Here is a 23,377-nt window from a genome sequence, read left to right as displayed (position 1 = left end):
GACAGGATACTCAGAGCAACACTCCAACCATCTACCTGAAAACAGAAGATATATATGCGGTGGTGAGTATAGATAACTCAGCGGGTAATAGATAGGATAGTGCATGGTCTATAAATAAACATGGAGATCAAAGTATACAGTCTCAGTAGAGAATAAAGAACAGATCATATTATCATAATCAATGCACCTAAACATATCTGACATAATAACCTGACATACAAACTGTACTAACCACAACTATCATAATGATAGATACATACCCAATCTGGAATAGACACATAGTACAATGATCAGTAAACTCACCGGACCTGCAACAAACCTCCTCGTGACACCTGTGTAATATAAATACGACTACAGATACATGTAAAATAAATGACATGTATGCAACATGACAACCATATGCAACAAGCATATCTCAAACAAGTGCAACAACCACAATCACATGCATCTAGTATCTACTAGGCATGTATGTAAATATATCTCCAAAGATGCACTGCGCATCATATGAAAAAATGCGTATGCATGCTCCATGGTCACCCCCGCCACTCTCTAGACACCACGACCCCTGTATGACCGAGAGGCTTGGGTCCGTGACAAACCATACTAGCCTCCAGTACATGCACCGCTATAGGCGGCCGAAGCGGACGGTTAGCTAAGTAGTTATCTAACTACATAGCTAAGAGTCCCTGGTACTCACATCTCTAGCCCTCCGACTACTGTACCCTCAAGACTCACTACTCCAGAGTGGTCGAGGCTGTCAAAACACTGAGCGACTGAGTAAGCGCGACAGGACTAGCTCCACTCCCAGCTACCACTCTCCATCAGTGGTCGAAAGGATAGCTATAAATGACTGACGACTTTCTCAACCACAAGGGAGACACTAGTCGTCAGCAATGCAATGAATGATGAACATGATGTTGGGATCCTTCGTACGGCTAGAGAGGGGGGGGTGTGAATAGCCGACCCCAATCTTTCTCGTTTCTTCCTACGATTAGGTTAGCGCAGCGGAAATACAAAGTAGAAAGAAAACAGGAGAAGAAAGACAAACCATATAACGAGGTTCGGAGATGAACTCCTACTCCTCGGCGTGTCCGTAAGGTGGACGAAGCCTACCAATCCGTCGGTGGATGAGTCCCCGGAAACCCGGCTAATAGATACTCCTTGTGGGTGGAGAAACCTCACCACAATCTTTGCAACAGCAATAGGAGTACAAATAGGAACAAGAAAACAAGAACAGAAATGTAAACAACACTTGCTTGCCTTCTTGAAGTCAGCAGGAACCACGTGAAGCGGCTTCTCGGATCCAAGCCTAGCTAGAAAACCAAGAATGGAAGAAGCTTCGCGAAGCTTTAGCACCCAATGAGCTCAACAAAGCTCAGCGGAAGAAGAAGCGAAGCTTCAGACGAAGAGTACTTCCGGAAGGAAGAAGAAGAAGACCAGAAATCTCAGCCCTTATACCGAAGAAACTGGCTACGATTCTATGCCCTGCTCGATCGGTCTGCGGACCGATCGGGAAGAGGTGGATCGTCTCGATCGGTCCGTGGACCGATCGGAGAGGTGAATCGGTTCCGCGACCGATCCCTTCCTTTCCCTTCTCGTGATGCTCATCTCGATCGGTCCACGGCCGATCGAGACATCTTTGATCGATGCGTGGACCGATCAGCTGCTTCTTTCGCCTCTTCGATCGGTCACCGATCGATCAAGAACAACAGAGCTTCTGACCGATCTCGATCGGTCACCGACCGATCGATAACTATCGATATCTTGATCGTCACCGATCGGTCACGGACCGTCGGATGAGCCATGTATCATTGGATCGATGCGGTCCGATCCAAACTTCGACCCTAAACCTAAGGCTTCCACACCAACATCCGGTCAACCTTGACTGTTGGTACATCATGCCTAGCATCCGGTCACTCCCTTGACCTAGCACTCCCGCTAAGTGTCCGGTCAATCCCTTTGACCCACTTAGACTTTTCACACCGTGTCAGATCCCCGATCCATCTGGATTTTCCTCTTCGTGCCATATCCGATCACTCCCTTGACCTACTTGGACTTTTCAACACCAGGTCCGATCATCCCCGATCCATCTGGATTTTCCTTGCGCTTCACTCACCGGACTTTCCACCGCTTCACTCACGAGATTTCCACCGCCTAACATCCGATTAGGACTTTCTCATGCTGGCTTCACTCACGGGACTTTCCAACCGCCTAACATCCTAGTTAGGGCTTTCCCATTGCCTAACATCCCGGTTAGGACTTTTCCTCGTGCCAAGCTCCTGCTTGGACTTCTCGCTAAGTCTCCATACTTGGACTTTTCCGGTCCAAGTCTCCATACTTGGACTTTTCGCGTGCCAAGCTCCTGCTTGGACTTTTCCGCTACCAAGTCTCCACACTTGGACTTTTCAGTCAACCAGTCAACCTTGACCTAAGGTTGCACCTACAATCTCCCAAACATCTATTCTTGTCCCATATCAAGAATACAACTCTTCCACGAGTGTCAAACATCAACATGCAACTCAACTAGGTCAACCTTGACCTAAGGTTGCACCGACAATCTTCCCCAGTCAAACATCAAAATACAACTCGAGTCAAGTTACCTCGAGTTGGGTCAACCAGGTCAACCTTGACCTAAGGTTGCACCAACAATCTCCCCCTTTTTGATGTTTGACAAAACCCATAATCAAGTTAGGTTAACCCGATAACCTAACTTAGGTTTTCCAACCATCTTCCAATGTCCAATGTTCTTTCCTTGAACATTCTCCCCTTAGGACATTCTCCCCTTAGGTTAACCCGATAACCTAACTTGGGTTCTCCAATAATTCTCCCCCTTTTTGACACACATCAAAAAGGAAAAGGAGAGTATCAAGATCAAGAGTTTCTTCCTAATGAAAGTCCCATACCTTTCATTGAAACTCTTAATTTCCCCCTTGATACTAAACTCAACAATCAACTTAGTGATAATCCCATATTACTAATCCTCAAAAAGTCTTAAGGAGTAAAAACTCCCCCTAAAAGTCAACTCCCCCTTGACCATTGCACCAACAATGTCTTGGAGAGTTTCAAACCTTTAGAAATCCACAAAACCCAATTTTCAGCTGAAATTTCAGACCAACAGTCGAAATTCAGCTTCTGGCACGCCCTGATCGGTCACCAGACCCGATCAGGATCCCATTGGATCGGTCCCTAGACCGATCCACATTCACTGGGATCGGACTGCCTCTTACTGGATCGGTCTCCGGACCGATCCACACTTCTGGATCGGTCCAGTGACCGATCCACTCCTTTCTGGATCGGTCCAGTGACCGATCCAAGCTCCCTTATCAGAATTCCTGAATTTCCTTTACCCGAAGTTCAGAAACCCATAAACAATTCCAGAAAATTTCAAAAATTATGAAACTTTGAGGATACACTCCTCATAACATATACAATCATGGAAAAATAGTTTTCTATGAAAATAACTTCCATTTTTCAATCTTGATACAAAGTTCAAAAACTTTGAAATAGTTCAAGTTTTAACTCAACTTTGTATCACAATGTTCAATGATGAATGCAATCACTAAGATGACTTCATCAAGGTTTTCCAAATCAATTTCAAAATGATTTTAAACCTTTTAATTTAGGACCACAATCTTAGGGCTAAATGTACATGACTTGTACACAAGCTTTCCCTATGATCCCCAATTTCTTGAATTAGGCTCATCTAGGTACAAGAACTATGCACCTTGATCCTAACTCATGATCCTAATATCTCACACACATCTAAGGTGTATCAAACCACATTCAAGTCAATTTGATGTGAGATATGGGTTAGGGTCAACTTAGGCTAAGTTCTCATGCATTTTCTAAACTACACTTTGATCTCAATATCAAAATGTGTTTTTATCCTTAAATCAATTTCATTGATTATTAATGCAAGAGATGATGACATGGCATAAATTATATCATAAGTAAAAACATGTGCCAATGTCATGATGTCATGGCATAAAGCTTGAAAACTTAAATAAAGCATGACATATAATAACCTAAGCATTATCATGACATTTCAAATGATCATAAATTAAATATGGTGTCATGACATGGCATATGGCAAACAACCATGGTAAGTTAACACAAATAAAATACCTAGATTACCTATCTAAGTATCCTTAATCACTTAGCTAACTTAAATTCTAATCCTAGATTGCCCAAAGTGCTCCAAGAAAATGTCAAAACCCAAGTTGGCATTTCTTGATCTCTTGTTTGATTTATACCATTTAAAATTCTACAAGAGTAGCTCTTCTAAGTTAAGGCCCGGATTGCCTTGATTACCTAAGAGAATATCAAAATCCCAATTTGATATTTCTCTAGGTTTTTTCAAATTGTGTCAATTTAAAGTAAGATTAATATATTCTCACTTTGGCACAACTTACTCTTCCAAGGAGTGAATGACAAAGATTATTCCATTTCATTTTCAAAGGTTCCCAAACACCTTGAAAATGCTCCTTGAGTGTCAATTTCCTCAAAGTTGGGTTAACTACCCTTCTTATTGGAGTTGACACTCTCTAACCCATCTATGGGGTAGAGAAGATGCTCCTAGGAACCCAATACCTATTAGAGCTCATTGGGTTCACTAAATATTCACTAGGGATAACTTCCCTAGCAACCCTCCTAATGACCCTCTTAGGCTTTAAAGCCTTGGTCATTTGGGTCTCATCAAGGTCAACTATAGGGGTGACTTCCCTTGTCACCTTGGTAGTGGTCTTCCTAGCCCTAGGTTTTGTTCCATAATCGAATGGAACATTGTGGTAAGTGGGCTTGACCACTTGGGACTTAGATTTGTGACCCAAACCTTTCTTGTCCTGGGACTTTTGACCCTTAGGCCCTAGAGTTGACTTCTCTAAATTTTTAAGGGCCTTTTCTAGGGTATCAAGCCTTGACCTCAAGACTTGATTCTCCTTTTCTATTACCTCAAGTTTTGATTTGTCATTCTTTCTTGAGGTGCTCCTAGGCATGTGTCTAGTTGATTTAGGGTTTCTACCTAGGTTTTCCTTAACCTTAGAAGTGTTAATCCTAGGGTTAGCATTCCTAGTAGTATCCCTATCTAGGTTGACATGTTTAGCACCTAAGCACATGTATTGATTTCTAGTGTTAACATGCTTATCATTATTGACTAATGCAATAAAATTACTAGCATGTATCCTACTAGAATTGCACGAATGAGCCTTAAAAGATACCTTAGGGTTTGCCTTAGCTCCCCCTATCGATGTGCATCCCTTGTCCTTGTGAGGTTTCCTCCCCTTTGGACATTGGCTCCTATAGTGTCCCCGTTGCTTGCATTGAAAGCACACCACGTGCTTCTTGCCTTTGCGTGTTGGGACGCCGGCTTCCTTGACCTTTGGTGCCGGTGGAGTCTTTCTAACCCTCTTTGGACACTTGCTCTTGTAGTGCCCAAATTCCCTACACTCGAAGCACATTATGTGTAATTTGCTAGAAATTAAAATGCTTGAGTTACCTAGGGTTGAGGATGGATGAACGCTCTCATCTTCATCCCTTCCGGAGGTAGAAGCTTCTTCTTCTTGCTCCGATCTTGAAGAGGAACTCTCCTCCTCTTCTTCTTTAGATGTTGAGTGGCCCTCAACTTCTAAATCTTCTCCTCCATGATATGAGCTACTTGGCTCACTTAGCTCCTCTTCATGGCTTGAATTTGAGCTTCCCTCATGGAACTTGGCCAAGTTATCCCATAATTCCTTGGCATTGTTGTAACCTATCTTACACAAGATGTTAGTAGGCAATGAAAATTCAATTATTCTCGTTACCTCTTCGTTGATTTCGGATTTGTGAATTTGTTCTCTTGTCCACTCCTTCTTCTCAAGTGGTTTTCCTTCCTTATCCACCGGAGGAGTAAAACCTTCTTGTACACAAAACCAATTCATTATGTTAGTCATAAGAAAGTACTTCATCCTTACCTTCCAATACGCGAAGTCGCCGCATTCGTAGAAGGGTGGAATGGTGATGTCTTCTCCATAGAGATCCATTCTCTAGCTTTGCTCCCACGGGTGTTGATCCGACGAAGAGCGGCCTCGCTCTGATACCACTTGTTGGGATCCTTCGTACGGCTAGAGAGGGGGGGGTGTGAATAGCCGACCCCAATCTTTCTCGTTTCTTCCTACGATTAGGTTAGCGCAGCGGAAATACAAAGTAGAAAGAAAACAGGAGAAGAAAGACAAACCATATAACGAGGTTCGGAGATGAACTCCTACTCCTCGGCGTGTCCGTAAGGTGGACGAAGCCTACCAATTCGTCGGTGGATGAGTCCCCGGAAGCCCGGCTAATAGATACTCCTTGTGGGTGGAGAAACCTCACCACAATCTTTGCAACAGCAATAGGAGTACAAATAGGAACAAGAAAACAAGAACAGAAATGTAAACAACACTTGCTTGCCTTCTTGAAGTCAGCAGGAACCCTGGTGAAGCAGCAGCTTCTCGGATCCAAGCCTAGCTAGAAAACCAGCAACAGGAAGAAGCTTCAAGTGTCACTAAGCTTTTTCCTAAGCGAGCATGCAAAGACTTGAAGGACAGGAGAATACTTCTAAAAGAAGAAGAAGGCTGGACATGCTTTGTTGTTAGCGACAGAAACTTTCAAAAGAGTACAAAAAGACATGTATGGGTCTCGCTATAGTTCGATCGGTCGTGGACCGATCGGGAGGATGCCTGAGACCGATCCCCTTCCTTTCCCTTCTCGTGATGCCGTCTCGATCGGTCCCACGATCGGGACATCTTTGATCGATGCGCGGACCGATCGCTCTTCGCCTCTGTTACTTCGATCGGTCACCGCATCGATAAGAACGAAATTCGATATCGATCGGTCACCGGACCGATCGGATAACTATCGATAGCATCTTGATCGATCACCGATCGGTCACCGGGCCGTCGGATGAGCTATCTATCATTGGATCGGTCGCATCCGATCCAAACTTCTCGACCCTAAACCTAAGGCTTCCACACCAACATCCGGCCAACCTTGACTGTTGGTACATCATGCCTAGCATCCGGTCACTCCCTTGACTGCTAGACTCCCCGCTAAGTGTCCGGTCAATCCTTTGACCCACTTAGACTTTTCACACCGGATGTCCGATCATCCCGATCCATCTGGATTTTCCTCTTCGTGCCAAGTATCCGATCACTCCTTGACCTACTTGGACTTTTCAACACCAGAAGTCCGATCATCCCCGATCCATCTGGATTTTCCCTTGCCCGCTTCACTCACGGGACTTTCCACCGGCTTCACTCACCGAGTTTCCACCGCCTAACATCCCGCTTAGGACTTTCTCACCGCCGCTTCACTCACGGGACTTTCCAACCGCCTAACATTCCAGTTAGGGCTTTCCCATTGCCTAACATCCCAGTTAGGACTTTTCCTCGTGCCAAGCTCCCTGCTTGGACTTCTCCGTGCCAAGTCTCCATACTTGGACTTTTCCAGTGCCAAGTCTCCATACTTGGACTTTTCGCGTGCCAAGCTCCCTGCTTGGACTTTTCCGTTACCAAGTCTCCACACTTGGACTTTTCAGGTCAACCAGGTCAACCTTGACCTAAGGTTGCACCTACAATCTCCCAAACATCTATTCTTGTCCCATATCAAGAATACAACTCTTCCACGAGTGTCAAACATCAACATGCAACTCAACTAGGTCAACCTTGACCTAAGGTTGCACCGACAATCTTCCCCAGTCAAACATCAAAATACAACTCGAGTCAAGTTACCTCGAGTTGGGTCAACCAGGTCAACCTTGACCTAAGGTTGCACCAACACATGATATATATATAATCATGATACGAACACCGTCATCATCCATGCAAACTCTAAATCCACCTAAGTACCCCACAACATGAGTATGATCATCATGATACCTCCACATATCCCACCAAACATATATACACAACTACATAGGTGTAATCAACCATGATCTCCGATATCCAGAACATCATTGTATTCAATTGCACCACCGTAACTAGTACCTTTCTTCAATTCACTAATCTCCAACTTTATTTTTTGTTATTTTTCTTCAACTCATTAATAATTGTCTTACTTCTTTTTGACAGTTATGGGGCATGCCATAAGAAGAAGTCACATCCCCTTTGCTGAATTTCAAATCAACTTAATCAAAACTCAATAATTAAAAAACTCACAACATCGTGTTGTATAACGAAAACTTACTCTATATTTTGGACATAAAAAAATTATCTTCCTAGATTGGATTCAGTCCATGATGTCTGAAGAGTAGCATGTAACCCACGATAACATAATATGTGGGAAGCTTCATATTGCTCATCGTTCATACGTCGTTGAGTGAAAGATGATGCTGATGAAGAGCCAGATGTTATGATTTTTCTTTCCTTGTATCTGAACAGCACCAATATGCGCAAAAGACATAAATTAGATTAAAGCATATACTTTTTGATTAAAAAAAAAAAACTAACAACAACCCCCAACGTGCATAAAATACCTCAATTCAGTCCAAGAATATCACACTCAACATTTTCTATCCATCATGTAAAACCTTTAAGTAACTCACATTTACTGCCATTTGCATGAATTTTATTTTACACTCACACAAGCTAAATGTGAAAGGGTATGTACCAAACGTTACAGAAACTTCCTATGAATCAGGTATTCAAATTTAGATATTCAAAAAATAGCAACTCAAAGGAGCATCTAACCTGAATTGTAATACCTTTAACCAAATCAACTATAGTTCAAAGGATTTACTTTTTGAGAAGGATCAACAGCACAAAAAAGAATAAATGAGAAGTTTTTCAACAACGATTACCTAATTACACTAGTGAAATGGTAGAAGCAACAACCGAAAAGGTCATTGTTTTTTTCCACACAGTGTCAGGGAGGGAGGTCGCTGGAGGGCCGTGGGAGGGAGGCTGCTGAATGTCGCGCGAGGGAGGTCGTTGCAAATGTTAGAGGCCGCAGGAGACCGTTGGAGGTCGGCGATGTTGGAGGGTGGCCGTTGGAGGGAGACAACGTTGGAGGGAGGCCGCAGGATGTCACTAGAGGGAGATGATGTTGGAGGGAGGTCGCAGGATGTCGTTGGAGGCCACGGGAGGGAGGCGACGCTAGAGGGAGGCGACGTTGGAGGGAGGCAACACTGGAGATTGAGAGGTTAGGGTTTTACGCGCATGTGCACGTGTTTTGCACATGGGGGTGATTTTATACCAGATCTATGGTATAGGAGAGACCAGGAATAAGCGGTCAGAAGATCCGCTCCCATTAACATGCACAAGGTAAACCTTATAGTGGGCACCGACTCTAACAGATACATGTGGGTTGTAAGGTCAGCTTGTCGCTTTACCGTTTTGTTAAATGATTTAAGAATAATTTGCCATTTTCTATTAAATTTTATTGAATAATATTTTACTTTAACATCACTGCATTTTGTCAAAACGCCATTTAATGTTGATTTCATCAAATCATCTTAATATTCATTCCTTAAAGAATTATCAATTTTGGTGACGTTTGATTTTTTTATGAATTAAAATGGGAATTAGAATTATAATATTATAGAATAATAATAATTATGAGTAGGGGTATCACTATTAAAAATAATATTTGGTTAGTTAAATATTTTCTATGTAAAAGAACTTAAATTTTCTTTTTCTACACTTAGAGAAAAATAAAAGAAAAAAATTAGATATAAGAAAAGTTAAATGTGAAAGAAAAATATAATAACAGAGAATGATGAAAGAGAAAATGAGGAAAGAGAGTGTGATGAAAGAGAGCATGGTGAGAGAGGATGAGGAGATAGAAAATGTGATGAGAGAAAAAGTATGATGGGAGAGAATAAAGAGATAGAAAGTGCGATGAGAGAACATGAGGAGAGAGTGTGTGATAGAGAAATTAAGGAGATATAAAATATGATAAGAGAAAAAATGTGATGAGAAAAAAAGTGTGATGAGAAAAAAAAATGAACTAGAGTGTGAACGAAGAAAAAACATTGTGGCAAAAAAAGTGAATACGCTCGCCCCCAGCGCCCCCGCCAACCCGTCCCAAGGCCAACACGGAGGAAGTAAATCAAGGGCGGCTACTAGCCTTTGTAATAGTGACTAGCACATAAGGGAGGTATTTACCTCAATTTTACCGAGATTCGAACCCCGGACTTCATTATGACAACACCTCATGTGCTAGCCACTAGACTCATCCAAGGGGACACGGATGAGAGAAGATGAGAAGAGAGAACGTATGATGAGAGAAAAAGTGTGATAAGAAAAAATAATGAAAGAGAGTGTGATGGGAGAGAAAGAGCATGACGATAGAGGATGAGGAAAGAGAAAATATGATGAGAGAGAAAGTATAATAAGAGAGAAAGCATGATGAAAGAAAATAAAGAGGGAGAAAGCATGATGAAAAAAAATAAGGAGAGAGAGTGTACGATGGGAGAGATTGAGGAGAGAGAAAGTATGATTATAGAATGAGGAGAAAAAAAATATCATGAGAGAGAATAAAGAGAGAAAAAGTGATATGAAAGAAAAATCAAATAAATATATTAAGAGTATTTTCGTTCAAAACGTAATTTCCATTCTTATTTCCATCAAAACAAGGGAGGAGGTGAGTTTCATCAAAACCTAAGTTTTTAGATTTCATTCTCATTAACCAAACATCCAAACATAAAGTTTGAGAATGAATTCATTCTCTCATTCCTAAACCCCTAAATCAAACGTTTTATCTATTTTTGTCAAAATATCATCATCTTTGTGATAATATCTTTAAAAAATATAATTCAATATATTATTTTCACTATTTTAAATATCTATATCAATTCAATAAGTTTAAATAAATATTGTTTTATCAAAATTAGATAATGAAGTAAAATAAGATGGGTCTTTTTAATCTTGTTTTTTTTTTTTTTTAAGAAGTGAGTGCTTTTTATGTTAATGACGTGGAAATAAGATAGTTATGAAATTTAACAGAGCCAGGTCTTCTAGTTAAAAAAAAATAAATAGGAAGATGAACCATTTATCATTATTGTCGGATCGTAGTAGTTAGATTGTGGATTAGATCATAACCACGATTTAAGTGTAATTGATTATGATTTTTTCCTAGGTTTATCATCCCCCAAGTTATAATTTAGGTCGGGACTGGTGACCAGAAGCCACCCGGAGGTCGTCAGTTGTGGACAAGTGACCAAGTAACCTAGTGTCGAACGGGAGCCTACTTGTCCACAGCCGACGGCCTCAGGCGGTTATGCTGTTTTCCGTGACATTCTTATTAGTATTCTATTTTAATTTTCTAAGAAAATCTATTTCATCCACAAAGGAGCACGATGTTGGTTGGATGAATCAATTTGATCTAGACAATTTAGTTGGATTGAAGAGATCAACGGTATCCTCATTTGAATATTGGCTGAGGCTTCTCATGAGATGATCCAATTCACTAAACTAGAGAATTGCCAAGAAAATAAATCTATATAAATTCCTTAAGCAGCCTATCTAAATTCACTAAACGTCGTTGCCGGTATGCTCAAAATCGCAACCAAGCTTCGTCTTTGCAGCTTTTGACTGTGAAATTTCAGTTAGGGTGGTCGGTCATGGCTTTAACTGCGATTTCATGAATAGGCCAGGCCCATCGCAATATTGTGATTTTACGACTGACTTAATCGTAATTCGGTGATCAAATGGCCAATCGCAAATTCAGTCAGAGGACCAAGTAGATTAATTCTTTGATTGGCAAAGTATTCTTATATTGTGTGATACAAGTCGATAATACACCAAACAATCATAATCATGCATAATTTTAATTAGTCAGAAATGATATATGAAAAAAAAATATTTTTGATATTTTACACTTCTTTGATTTTATGTATTTTTTTTTCATTCGATATTCTCTTCTGAAAGGATACGTACGGATGGAAAGGCTGCTGTGCGGCCTTTCGTTCCACAGTTGTTGGCTCCTACTTCTCCATTCATAGGGTTGCTCTTTGCTTGTGCGGCTTTTTGTTCCACAATAGTTGGCTTCTACTTCTCCAGCAATATCAAGGTACATTTGTCTGCCGCCCTCAAGAACTTACTCAAAAACGATTTCGGATTTGTTTATTGGTTCAACACTATTTGATCCTATTCGAAAATCGAATCGATAGATATTGAAGAAATGATGCTCACGTTAACTAGATGTAGACTGAAGGTGACATGGGCCCCCCGACAAGTTAAGTCTGCAACCACAGGTCATTAGTGCCTAACCGGAGAAGAGTTCCCCGGCGATGGCCCTCTGACGCTAAGTCAGTCACCGGCGACAAATGAATGAAATGGAAAAAAGAAAAGAGCAGCAGTGTAACTGTAGCAACAGTAGTGAACATATCTTCGTTGAAGTCTGGGAGTCCTTATATAGGGCTCACCCGAGAGGCGCGTGGACGTTACCCAAGGCGTGCACGCTTCTCATAGCATACCTAGAAAGGATGTGTAAGAAAAGCGTGTCTGGCGCCATACCTTAACAGCCCAAGCGTATCCCTGACATGACAGTGGAAATTTCCACCGTACGATTCTCCGTCCGGCCATGCCGCCAACCATGCCGCTTGTCGGTGACACTGGTCCCTAGGAAGATATCGTCGACTGCTCCTTTTGTCCGTTATTGGGCTGAGCGGGAGAGCTGCTTGGCTAATCTACCGTCCAGGTGACCTCATTGCCGGGCCGAGCGGTAGAGTCTGTTCGGCCAATAGTCCGTTGTCTCGGCTCCGTCTTGTCGAGCGAGGGAGCCATGCTTGCTTGGTCGGGGCTACGTCTACTTGTTTAACCGAGCGAGGCGGCCGCTCGGCCTTCGCCCTTTCATGCTTGAGTTTCTTGAGCATCGGAAGCTCGACATTTAGCCGAGCTGTCGAAGTGTCGGATCGGCTACTCTTCATGCTGACCGGGAAGGTGGTTCGCCCGATCGGACAATTGCCCAGGACGTTGACCACTTTGACTATGATCCTCCACGTGGTGATGACTTTCTACAAGGTGGGCCCCACCTTACCACTGGATCACATGTCTCCCTCTTAAGTCTAGTCGAAAGAGGTTGTAAGTTCGACTGACTAGACTAGTTTGGTGACCGATTGGCCGATCGGGCAAGGGCTGGTTGCGTCCCGATCAGCCCATGTAGGGATGATCTCCTAGGTCGCTCGACACCCTGAGTATTTACACTTGGGAAAATTTTCCTTCGGCGTCTTCGGATGGGCACGAACCGCGCGATCAATGCTGACGCCGCCCAAATCTCCTCGGAATTAGTATAAATCTCGCCATTAAGGTCTTCCTATAGGCGAATGCCACGTGGCATTGCCACCATCACCGCACGATCGAAGCGACAGGGGTGATGCGACGTCTGGTGGTTCAAATTCAACAGTAGGATCTGCGCTTCGAACCCCGCAACCTAAATCGGATGACTCCGATTAGCCGAGCCTGACCTTTATAGACCCGTCGCTTCTTCCCCTGTGCTTACTTTGCTGTCTTCTCCCCCGATTGCTGCCAGCAGTTTTTGTAGCGATTAGTGCTCCGACGATCACCAGTTTCCTTCGGCAGCGATGACACTCACTCCTTTCGTAAGCTTCTCCTTCTCCTTCTCTGATCTTTCGCAGTCCTCTCTGTTCCTCTGCTGCTTCCCGTTTCATGTGTTTTCCGGTTGTCTTCTTTGTCAGATCGTACGTTTTCCTGTTTTCCGATCATGGCGAGCTCCTCTCAACCGTCAGAACCTGTTTCCGGACTTTGGTATACCACAATGGTGACCAGGTTCGACTCGGGCGACGCTGCGAGCCTTATAAACGCCTTCAACCTTCCTTCTGACCATGAAATAGTCTTAGCCTCCCCGTCCGATCAGCCCAACGACCCGCCGATCAGCACCGTCTACTTTTTTGCGACAAATTCGTGGCCGGTCTGTGATTCCCCATCCATCTCTTCATAACCGAAGTCTACAATTATGTCCGTGTCCCTTTGGCTCAGCTCATCCCCAATTCTTTTCGCCTCTTTTGCGGTGTGGTTGTCTTGTTCAAGGTGCACGATATCCCCCTGACCCTCCAAGTATTTCATTACTTCTACTATCCCAAGCAGTCTGAGCTGGGTACCTATCTCTTCCAGTCTCGGGTCGGCTTGGTATTCTTTGACAAAATGTCATCTTCCAATAAGTACTGGAAAGATTACTTTTTTTACATGGGGTTTCCCGAGCGGCCAAACTTTCGCACCCAGTGGCAGGTCGGACTTCCTCCTCAACCATACTTGAAGAAGTACAAGACCCGACCAGAATACCTCCACGCGGCGAGCATGCTATCCGGCCAAAAGTTTGACATCAGTAAGTTGCTGTCGGAGGGTGTTATGTATATGTTCGGGTTGAGCCCGAGCCGAACGAAGCTTCCGAGCAGCCTAGGTATGAAATTTCTCGACCTTCTCCCTTGAGTCTAACTGATTCTTTCCTTCTTTTGCAGCTGACATCATGATGCGCGCCCGAGCAACTGGTATAATGAAGCTCAAGCAGGCTGAGATCGAGGCAGCTGCGGCGAAGTAAATGGAGATCTTGGGTCTGGCGCCAATCGGCTCCCATGAGGGCACACAAGCCGAGAGTGCGGAGGCTCATTCCGTCGTTCAGACGGCCAGTGTCGAAGAAACTATCACGCCGCTTCCCACTCTCGAAGCCCAGCTCGACGTTCAGACCAAGAGCAACGAATCTTCTGATGAGGAGTTGTCGCTCCTTAGGCGTAAGAGGCACCGTACGGAGAATACCTCCCGATCCGCCACCTCTGCCGTGGGTGTCGCCGAGGGCACTTCTCTCTCGGCTGTCCCAATAGTCGAAGCCACTTCATCCGATCGGACCCCCTCTCTGGCCGATCTGCCAGCGGATCCTATACCAGCGCAACCGCTCACCTCCTTGGCCCCTTCCCGAACCCCACAGAGGCCTCGGATGTCTAGTATTGAAGCTGCGCTAATTGCTGCTCGTTCCAGTCTGGTGCTCTCCTCCTTGTCAGACCCAAGTGGTCGGAGATCGGTGACGGCGACCATTAACCTCCCGACAGAGGACTATCTTGAGAAGTGCGCTCGTTCGACCATCCCTGAACACAAGATTATCATCCACGGGTCGTTTGCTGGCGTTTGGGAGGAAGCGCGAGCCCGAGCGGCAACAATATCGCCAAGAGCACTTGGGAACAACCATCTTCAGATGGCCACTGGGGTACGTATTTCATCACTTCATGCTTCTCCTTTGATCGGTCATTAATATACATTTTTTGGTCCTTTGCAGTACTGGGTGGAGAGTGTGGCTATGTGCCAGCGGCTCGCCCTTGTGGAGGAAGAACTGAAGAAGCTTATGATTTTCGGAGAAGCCTCCTCTTCCCAGGGACCACCGATCGCTCAGCTGCAGGTCGACTTGGAAAAGGCCCGACAACTTCTCACGGTGGAGCAATATAAGTCAACCGACCAAGCTAGTAGGTTGGGCTAGATCAAGGCGCAATTGAAGACTTACGACCGAAAACTCAAGCTGGCTTCCACAAGAAAACAACGGGTCATCGCCGACCTGGAACTGAAGAACCAGGAGGCTCGACAGTTGGCCGAGAAGCTCAAAAAGGCGGGAGACCTTTTGGCCGCTGAGCGGGAGAGCCATTCAACTCGGGAGGCTGACCTTCAGGGGTAAGTGAAGGCCCTAGAGGATGCTCTGGAGGCTTCCCATGCGGCATTGAAGGTCTACCAGGAAGCTGAACCGGGTCGCTTCGCGGTCCTAAAGCAAGAATACCTCCGCTCGGACCCCTTCCTGGAAAAGGTGGCTAATCGAATCGTCCATTTGTTCGAGCTGGCCATCGACGCAATGTTCAGCCAGCTGAAGGCAAACGGCCACCTCCCCAAAGCCTTGACCCCTGCTGCCGTTGACCGTGGTCAGCTCCTCAATTCTATACCCGACAAAGTTTTTAAATGTATTGAGGGAGGAGGGCATCTGTAAGGAAATAATTTTGAAGTATGACTGTGTACTCGCTGCTTGGCGATACTATCTTTCAATGTAATGAATGCTCGCCCGTTCGACAAGTCCTTCTTTTAGTGCAACTCCTTTTCAATTTTAATTTTGCTTCTGACTGTCCTGTTAGGCGGCGGCCGATGGCTGTCTGCCCGTCTGGCCTCCTTATACTTTAAGCGAACTGTTTGGTTGTAAGGCCCCGAGCGGCCATCGATGGAGATAGGTATAAAGGCGTGTAAGCATGGCTCGCCGCTCGACCCTTGATGGGAGTATAGGGTTACTCGAGTGTAAGGACGCCCCTCGACCGTCGGCGGAGACCTGAGTTTCACGTTGCCGCTCGATGATTTGATGAAGTCAGGCGTTTAAGGTCGCCGCTCGACCGTCGGTGGAGACCTAGGTTTAACGTCATCGCTCGACGATTTGATGAAGACTCGGGTTTAAGGTCGCTGCTTGACCTTCAGTGGATACTTGGGTTTAACGTTGTCACTCGACGGTTTGATGAAGACTCGGGTTTAAGGTCGTCGTTCGACCGTCGGTGGAGACATCAGTTTAACGTCACCGCTCGACGGTTTGATAAAGTCAGGCATTTAAGGTCATCACTCGACCGTCGATGGAGACTTGGGTTTAACGTCGCCGCTCGACGGTTTGATGAAGTCTCAGGTTTAAGGTCGCCGCTTGATCGTCTGTGGAGACCTGGGTTTAACGTCGCCGCTCGACGGTTTGATAAAGACTCGGGTTTAAGGTCGCCGCTCCACCGTCGGTGGAGACTTGGGTTTAACGTCGCCGCTCGACGGTTTGATGAAGTCTCGGGTTTAAGGTCGCCGCTCAACCGTCGGTAGAGACCTGGGTTTAACGTCGCCGCTCGACGGTTTGATGAAGTCAGGCATTTAAGGCCGTCGCTCGACTGTCGATGGAGACCTAGGTTTAACGTCGCTGCTCGAGGGTTTGATGAAGTCTCGGGTTTAAGGTCACCGCTCAACCGTCGATGGAGACCTGGGTTTAACGTCGCCGCTCGACGGTTTGATGAAGTGTCGCCGTTCGACAATTATTTTGTAAACCTTTTGCTTTTGATTTCAATCCTGCAGTCGAAGGGCGTAGGAAAATGGAAAATACATGACATCAACTACATCAGCGCACCTTTCATCCAGATCAGTACGGTTGGAGATGGTTTATGCTCCACGGACGTTTTAGTCGCTGTTCGTCCTTGTCCTCTAGGTAGTAGTAGACCTGACCATGGTTCGGAACCGCCGGTTCGACGATTCCAGGTAGGTCGACCCTTAACCTTAACCGTCCAAGACGGTTACGGTTCACGGTTCGGAACCGCCGGTTCACGGTTCGGTTCATGGTTCGTCACGGTTCAAGATTATTATGTTAAAAAAATTAAAAATTAAAAATTAAAAATTAAACATTAAAAATTAGAAATTTAAATTTATTAGAAAAAAGGACTTGCACTTATTTAAGTTGCCTACGTATCCCTTTAAGGGAATCAAAGCCCACGTAGTTCTTTTACATTTTTATCCTTTTACATTTTCACTCACTTCCATTTCCTGTTCCTGTCGTATTTGTTCCTTAAGTATCAAAATCTTCAACTTCATCATCTGAAAGTTGCATTCCTTGGATTCTTTTCTCCGCTCTGGTCCAATCGTCCAGTAATGCTTGGGCTTCCAATGAGTCGGGAGACAAAGTTGATCGTCGTTCATCTAATATGTTGCCGTCGGCACTGAACGTCTGCTCCACAACAACAGTTGACACTGGACAAGCTAAAATTTCTTTTGCGATCACGGAGAGAACGGGAAAGCTTTGAGCCTTCTGTGACCACCACTTTAAGATATCAAAGTTTTCGCTATCTGCTTCATTAAAATCAAAAGAAGTCGTAAAATAATTCTCAAGTTCCTGTGTGGAACTTGAGGATCCTCGTGGACGTTTTGTCCATTCTTTTAATAAGAGTTATGCTTTTGTAAGTTTTAAATTACTATAGTAGTTTGTTGTATTTCAGAAATATTAATTTGTGTTCCATATTTTGCATAATATTGATTATAAATATCATATAAATAAATTCTAACATTATATATAATATTAACTGGATCAGTGAAAGAAGAATCTTTAATTGGAATTAAAGCGTCATAATATAAAGTTAACATTTCTTGTAAAACTTCTAATTTAAATCTAGGATCTAAAGCAAATGCAATTAAATAAATTTCAGGAATTAAATAAAAATATTTTTCCTATTTAGTTTTCATAGCTAAGATGCAAGGAGATAAAGATTCATTATTAATATGTTCATTTAAAACTAATACTATATTAGAAAAAAAATTTAAAACTAATTGAGCAGTGGGATAATAAACACCGGAAAGTTGTTCGGTTGTATCATTAAATACTTTTAAAATTTCACAAATACTACTACAAATATTCCATTATTGTGAAAATAAATATATATTAGTATTAGTGTTTTGTGCAAAAAATGAACATAATAATTCTTTATATTGAAATGAATATTGTAATAATTGGTATGTTGAATTCCAACGTGTTGGTATATCATGTGCAAATTTTTTAGGTCTCATTCCAGTAATTTTACAAAACCTACCCTATTGTTTCATTATAGATGGATGAGACCATAAATAAGAAATTGCAATTCTAATTGGTTTAATATAACTTTCTAAAATTTTTAAACCATCTTGAACATATAAATTTAAAACATGACATACACAACGAATATGAAAAAAAATAAACCTCCAATAATAGGTTGACAAACAAATTTTAGATCATCTATACAAGCGGTATTGAAATTAGCATTATCTAATGATATTGAAAATATTTTATGAGTAAACCATATTTTTTAAAAATTAAACATAATAATTGTGCGATATTATGAGCATTATGTGATTCATCAAAAACTCTATAAGCTAATAATCTTTTTTGGAGGTTCCAAGAGTTATCGATCCAATGGTAAGTCACACTCATATACGAATGTGTTTGCCAATGATCACTCCAAATATCGGAACATAAAGAAACTTTATTATCTAATTTAACAAAATCCATCAATTAAATTCTTTTTTCCTTATTTTACTAATTTTTTAATTGTACGAGTAAGTGTAGTCCTAGGAACACGTTTAGCACATAGATTAAGAGATTCTTTACAAAAATCTTCAAATGTGCATTTAGATCCAAAACTAAAAGAAAGATGTTCTACGGAAACAAATTTAGCTAATGATTCTCCTAATTTATTATCCGAATATAAAAATAAACCGGAATTGATACTACCGCTAGTTGAAGAAAATCTTGATAATTGTGTTTGAGAACGATCGAGTCCATATTCCGTCGGGTGCTTCGTTTCTACATGTCGTTTCAACGACCCATAGCCGCCGCAGGCTTGGAATTTGTAGGAAGCATTGCAGTGCTTACATTTTGCACGCATTTCTCCCGACGGAAGAGTGACATTCTCAAAATGTTTAGTGAAAATAGAAGACTTTAATTGCATCGGTACTTCCTTGTGTTTCGGGTGTCGGATTCGGAAGATGCTCGATCTCATCATCGGTGGATTGAATGTTGGGGTCCTCCTCCCGCGGATTCATTATTTGCTTTCCATTCCGAGCTCGAGATGATGGACCTTCACGACCTCCTTCCATTGTAATTGAAAATTGGAAACGAAAGCGTGTAGAGATTAGAGAATATGAAAATGAGATTAAGAGTAGAGAAGATGTGTGTGAAAAATGATGAAATGAGCTCTCTATTTATAGAGTTTTGATAGTAACGGACACTAAATCATAGCCATTGATAACAAAAAATGGTCAAATGATCCTAACCGTTGAAAAAAAATATCCTAAAAATCCTCCCAACGGCTACGAACCGTCGGTTAACCAGCGGTTCCAACGGTTATGAACCGCCAGTTAATCGGCGGTTCAAGTCGTTTAAGGGGAAAAAAAATTGCGGTTGAACCGCCGGTTCAACTCGTCGGTTAACCGGCGGTTCGCCGGTTTTACAGCGAATGAACCAGAACCGGCCCGGCAACTTGCCGGGCCGGTTCCGGTTCGACCCGGCGAACCGGGTCAACGGGCAACCGGGCCGTTGACCCAGTTACGGGCTCGGGCCGGGTCCGGGCCAGACCCCGCCTGGGGTCGAGTCTAGGTAATAGGCGCCTGATCGGAACTTTTCCATGACTTTGAAAGGTCCGGTCCAGAGACTTTCCAGCTTGGTGACCTCGTCGACTGACTTCATCTTTTTCCACACAAGGTCGCCGACCTGAAATGATCTCAGAATCATCCTTCGATTGTAGTTATGTCTCAGCTACTAATAAGATCCATCCATAGATCAGTGGACCAGCCCAACATGAATGTTGACCTACTCAAGGGGCTACTAATAAGATCCATCCATAAATCAGTGGACCAGCCCAACATGAGTCACGGGACATTCTCTGAACAGAGAGAGTCAAATTTTGCATGATATTCCAAGCCCTCTTCGTTCTCGTGCACGATCGACATGGAAATTTAAAATTTTTAACTTAGTAAATTTTATAACATAGCTCAGATTTAAGGCAGCGGCCATGGGACCGCAGGTACCCTTCGTTTTCCCTTTTATAATTTAAAACATTATTTTTAAATAAAATAATAATAATCTTGAATAACCGTGAATGAAATCGTAATCGAACCGTGAATCAAATGAACGGCTTTAAATCGTAAATCAACATAGTCGGTTAAAATTAAAAATCGACATTTTTGACCCATCGTTACGAACCGTTATAGGGTCCAGCGGCAGTGCTCATAAATAAATAATAATGACGATCGATTGATAATCAGAACTGTCCTCTTTGGAAAGAAGTGTTGAGCTTCATCCATGGAAACGATAGATCCGATGCGGTTCTCTGCTGTTCCCGTCGTCTTGCTCGTCCTCTCTTTCTTATTCCTCAGATCCCTTCGCCGGCGGCGAACTCTTCATCTGCCTCCGAGCCCAATGAGCCTGCCCATAATTGGCCACCTCCACCTCCTCGCGCCGATCCCCCACCAAGCCCTTCACAAGCTCTCCCAGCGCCAGCGTCTAGGTGACATTTTCAGCCTCCGCCTAGGATCCGTCCCCTGTGCGGTGGTTTCCACTGCCTCCGCTGCCAGAGAGGTCCTGAGGACGCAGGAGTTGGCCTTCGCCAACCGTCCTATGTCCAAAGCCGCGGACTGCCTCACCTACGGCGCCTCAGGTATAGCCTTCGCGCCCTACGGACCGTCCTGGAAGTTTATGAAAAAACTCTGCATATCAGAGCTCCTCGGAGGTCGGACGCTTGACCTGCTCCTCCCCATCCGACGCGACGAGTTGGTCGCTCTCGTGCGAGCCTTGTACGACATGTCCAAGGAAGGAAGAACCACCGTCGACATGGGCGGCGAGTTGGTAAGACTCACCAACAATGTGATCTGCCAGATGACGATGAGCCGTCGGTGCTCTGAGTTGGAGGATGCGTCGGAGGGGGTCAGGAAGCTAGTGGCGGAGGTGGCTGAGCTGCTCGGCAAGTTCAATCTGGCAGATTATATTGGGATCTGCAAGAATTGGGACTTGCAGGGTTTAGATAAGAAGATGGAGGACGTCCACCGGAGGTTCGATAGCATGGTGGAGAGGGTCTTGACGGAGAAGGAGGCGTCAAGGAGAAAACAAGGAAGCGGAATCGAGGATTTGCTGGATATTTTAATCGATATGTCAGAGGATGGCAGCGCAGAAGTGAGGTTGAGTAGACAAGACATCAAAGCCTTCGTGTTAGATATGTTCATCGGCGGCACCGACACCTCAGCCATCACCATGGAATGGGCGCTGGCAGAGCTCATCAACCACCCTAACATCCTGCACAAAGCACGAGACGAGATCGAAGCGGTGGTCGGCAAGAAAAGGCTGGTGGCGGAGTCCGACTTACCCAATCTTCCTTACCTGCAGGCCATTGTCAAGGAGACTCTGAGGCTGCATCCCACCGTCCCGATGATCATACGACGATCGAACAGGGACGGCAAGATCAAAGGCTATGACGTTCCAGCAAACACGACGGTCTTTGTCAACATGTGGGCCATCGGGAAGGACCCGGAGCAATGGTCGGAGCCACTAGAGTTCCGGCCGGAGAGGTTCACGGAGGAGGGCGGGCATACTGTGGATGTCCGGGGGCAGCACTTTGAGCTAATACCGTTCGGCAGTGGCCGGAGAATTTGTCCAGGGGTGTCCCTGGCGCTGCAACTGGTACACTCTGCGATTGGGGCGATGATACAGTGTTTCGATTGGGAGGTGGAGGGTGGAGGGACGGTGGACATGGCGGAAGGTCTAGGCCTAACGCTTCCCAAGGCCAAACCGCTGATCTGCACGCCGGTGCCGCGGTTGAACCCACCGCCGTTGGATTAGGAATGTGAATGTGTTAATGTTATAAAGGGCCGTTGGATTAGGAACGTGAATGTGTTAATGTTAGAAAGGGCCTGTATGATTGTTATCCCGTGACAGTTCTAGTACGTAATAGTGTGAGCATGTTTATCGTGTCCTAGTTGCCGCCCTGGCCAATAATGTGATTCAACGTGCCTTTCCAAATAAAGTAATTTAGATTTGTCACAAATATACTCTTACACTTTTTTTTTAGTTGATTTCATTGAATATCTTGAGGACAAAATTTATATAGAATCATAGTGTTGGCCGTTCATCACTGGTACTTCATGATTTAACGTCGATGAAAAATTTGTATAGGCTTAGATTAATCACTTCAAGTACTGTATTACATGATTTACCATTATTTTTTTAAAGGACACTCTACTTTAATTGTATTAAAAAACTATCTCATCCGTAGTAAAATAACACAAATACCCTTGGATAGATTGTATATTTCTGACAAATACATTTTTATTTAAATCAGATCATATTGTAACAATTATAATTTTATAGCTACTATATAATTGAAGCAACTACGATTTTATATAGTTTCATAGATGTTACAACTGCATAACATCTCAGTTATAGTAATTATAAAATCATAATTGTTACAACAATAAATTTAATTTTAAGATGTCATAACTTTTGATTTAGATTATACCACAGCACACACAATATATAAAATTGAAACTTGTTCAAAGATCTTAGATTTGCTATATTGTGTGTCGTGTGATTCAATCCGAGTGAAAAATTATAACCTCTCAAAATTTATCTAGTAAATACGTTACAATAACTATGAAATCGTAGTTGCTACAACTATATGATAACTCAGTTGTAGCCTTTACGAAACCGTAGTTGCTATAACTATAAGTTCAATTTTAAATGATCATCACTTTTGATTTGGATTGAACCATAAAATATATAATATATCAAATTAAAGTTCGTTCAGAGATTTTTTATTTGAGTTATTGTGTGTCTGGTAGTTCAATTCGAGTCAAAAAGTTATGATATCTCAAAATTTACCTACCATACACATTATAACAGCTAAAAAATCGTAGTT

At 43.4% G+C, this 23,377-nt stretch overlaps 1 protein-coding gene across 1 annotated transcript; it reads left to right on the top strand.

The window, feature by feature from the left end:
• The first annotated feature begins 20,709 nt into the window (after positions 1–20,709).
• LOC122038129 (cytochrome P450 93A3-like) lies at positions 20,710–22,507 on the top strand. Its single transcript, XM_042597737.1, has one exon. The coding sequence runs from the start codon at positions 20,773–20,775 to the stop codon at positions 22,300–22,302; it is 1,530 nt and encodes a 509-aa protein (XP_042453671.1). The 5' UTR covers positions 20,710–20,772; the 3' UTR covers positions 22,303–22,507.
• Positions 22,508–23,377: the final 870 nt, after the last annotated feature.

This window comes from Zingiber officinale, chromosome 1A (genome assembly GCF_018446385.1).
Source record: "Zingiber officinale cultivar Zhangliang chromosome 1A, Zo_v1.1, whole genome shotgun sequence".
Lineage (NCBI taxonomy): Eukaryota > Viridiplantae > Streptophyta > Magnoliopsida > Zingiberales > Zingiberaceae > Zingiber > Zingiber officinale.
This window is presented reverse-complemented; position numbering and strand designations above follow the sequence as displayed.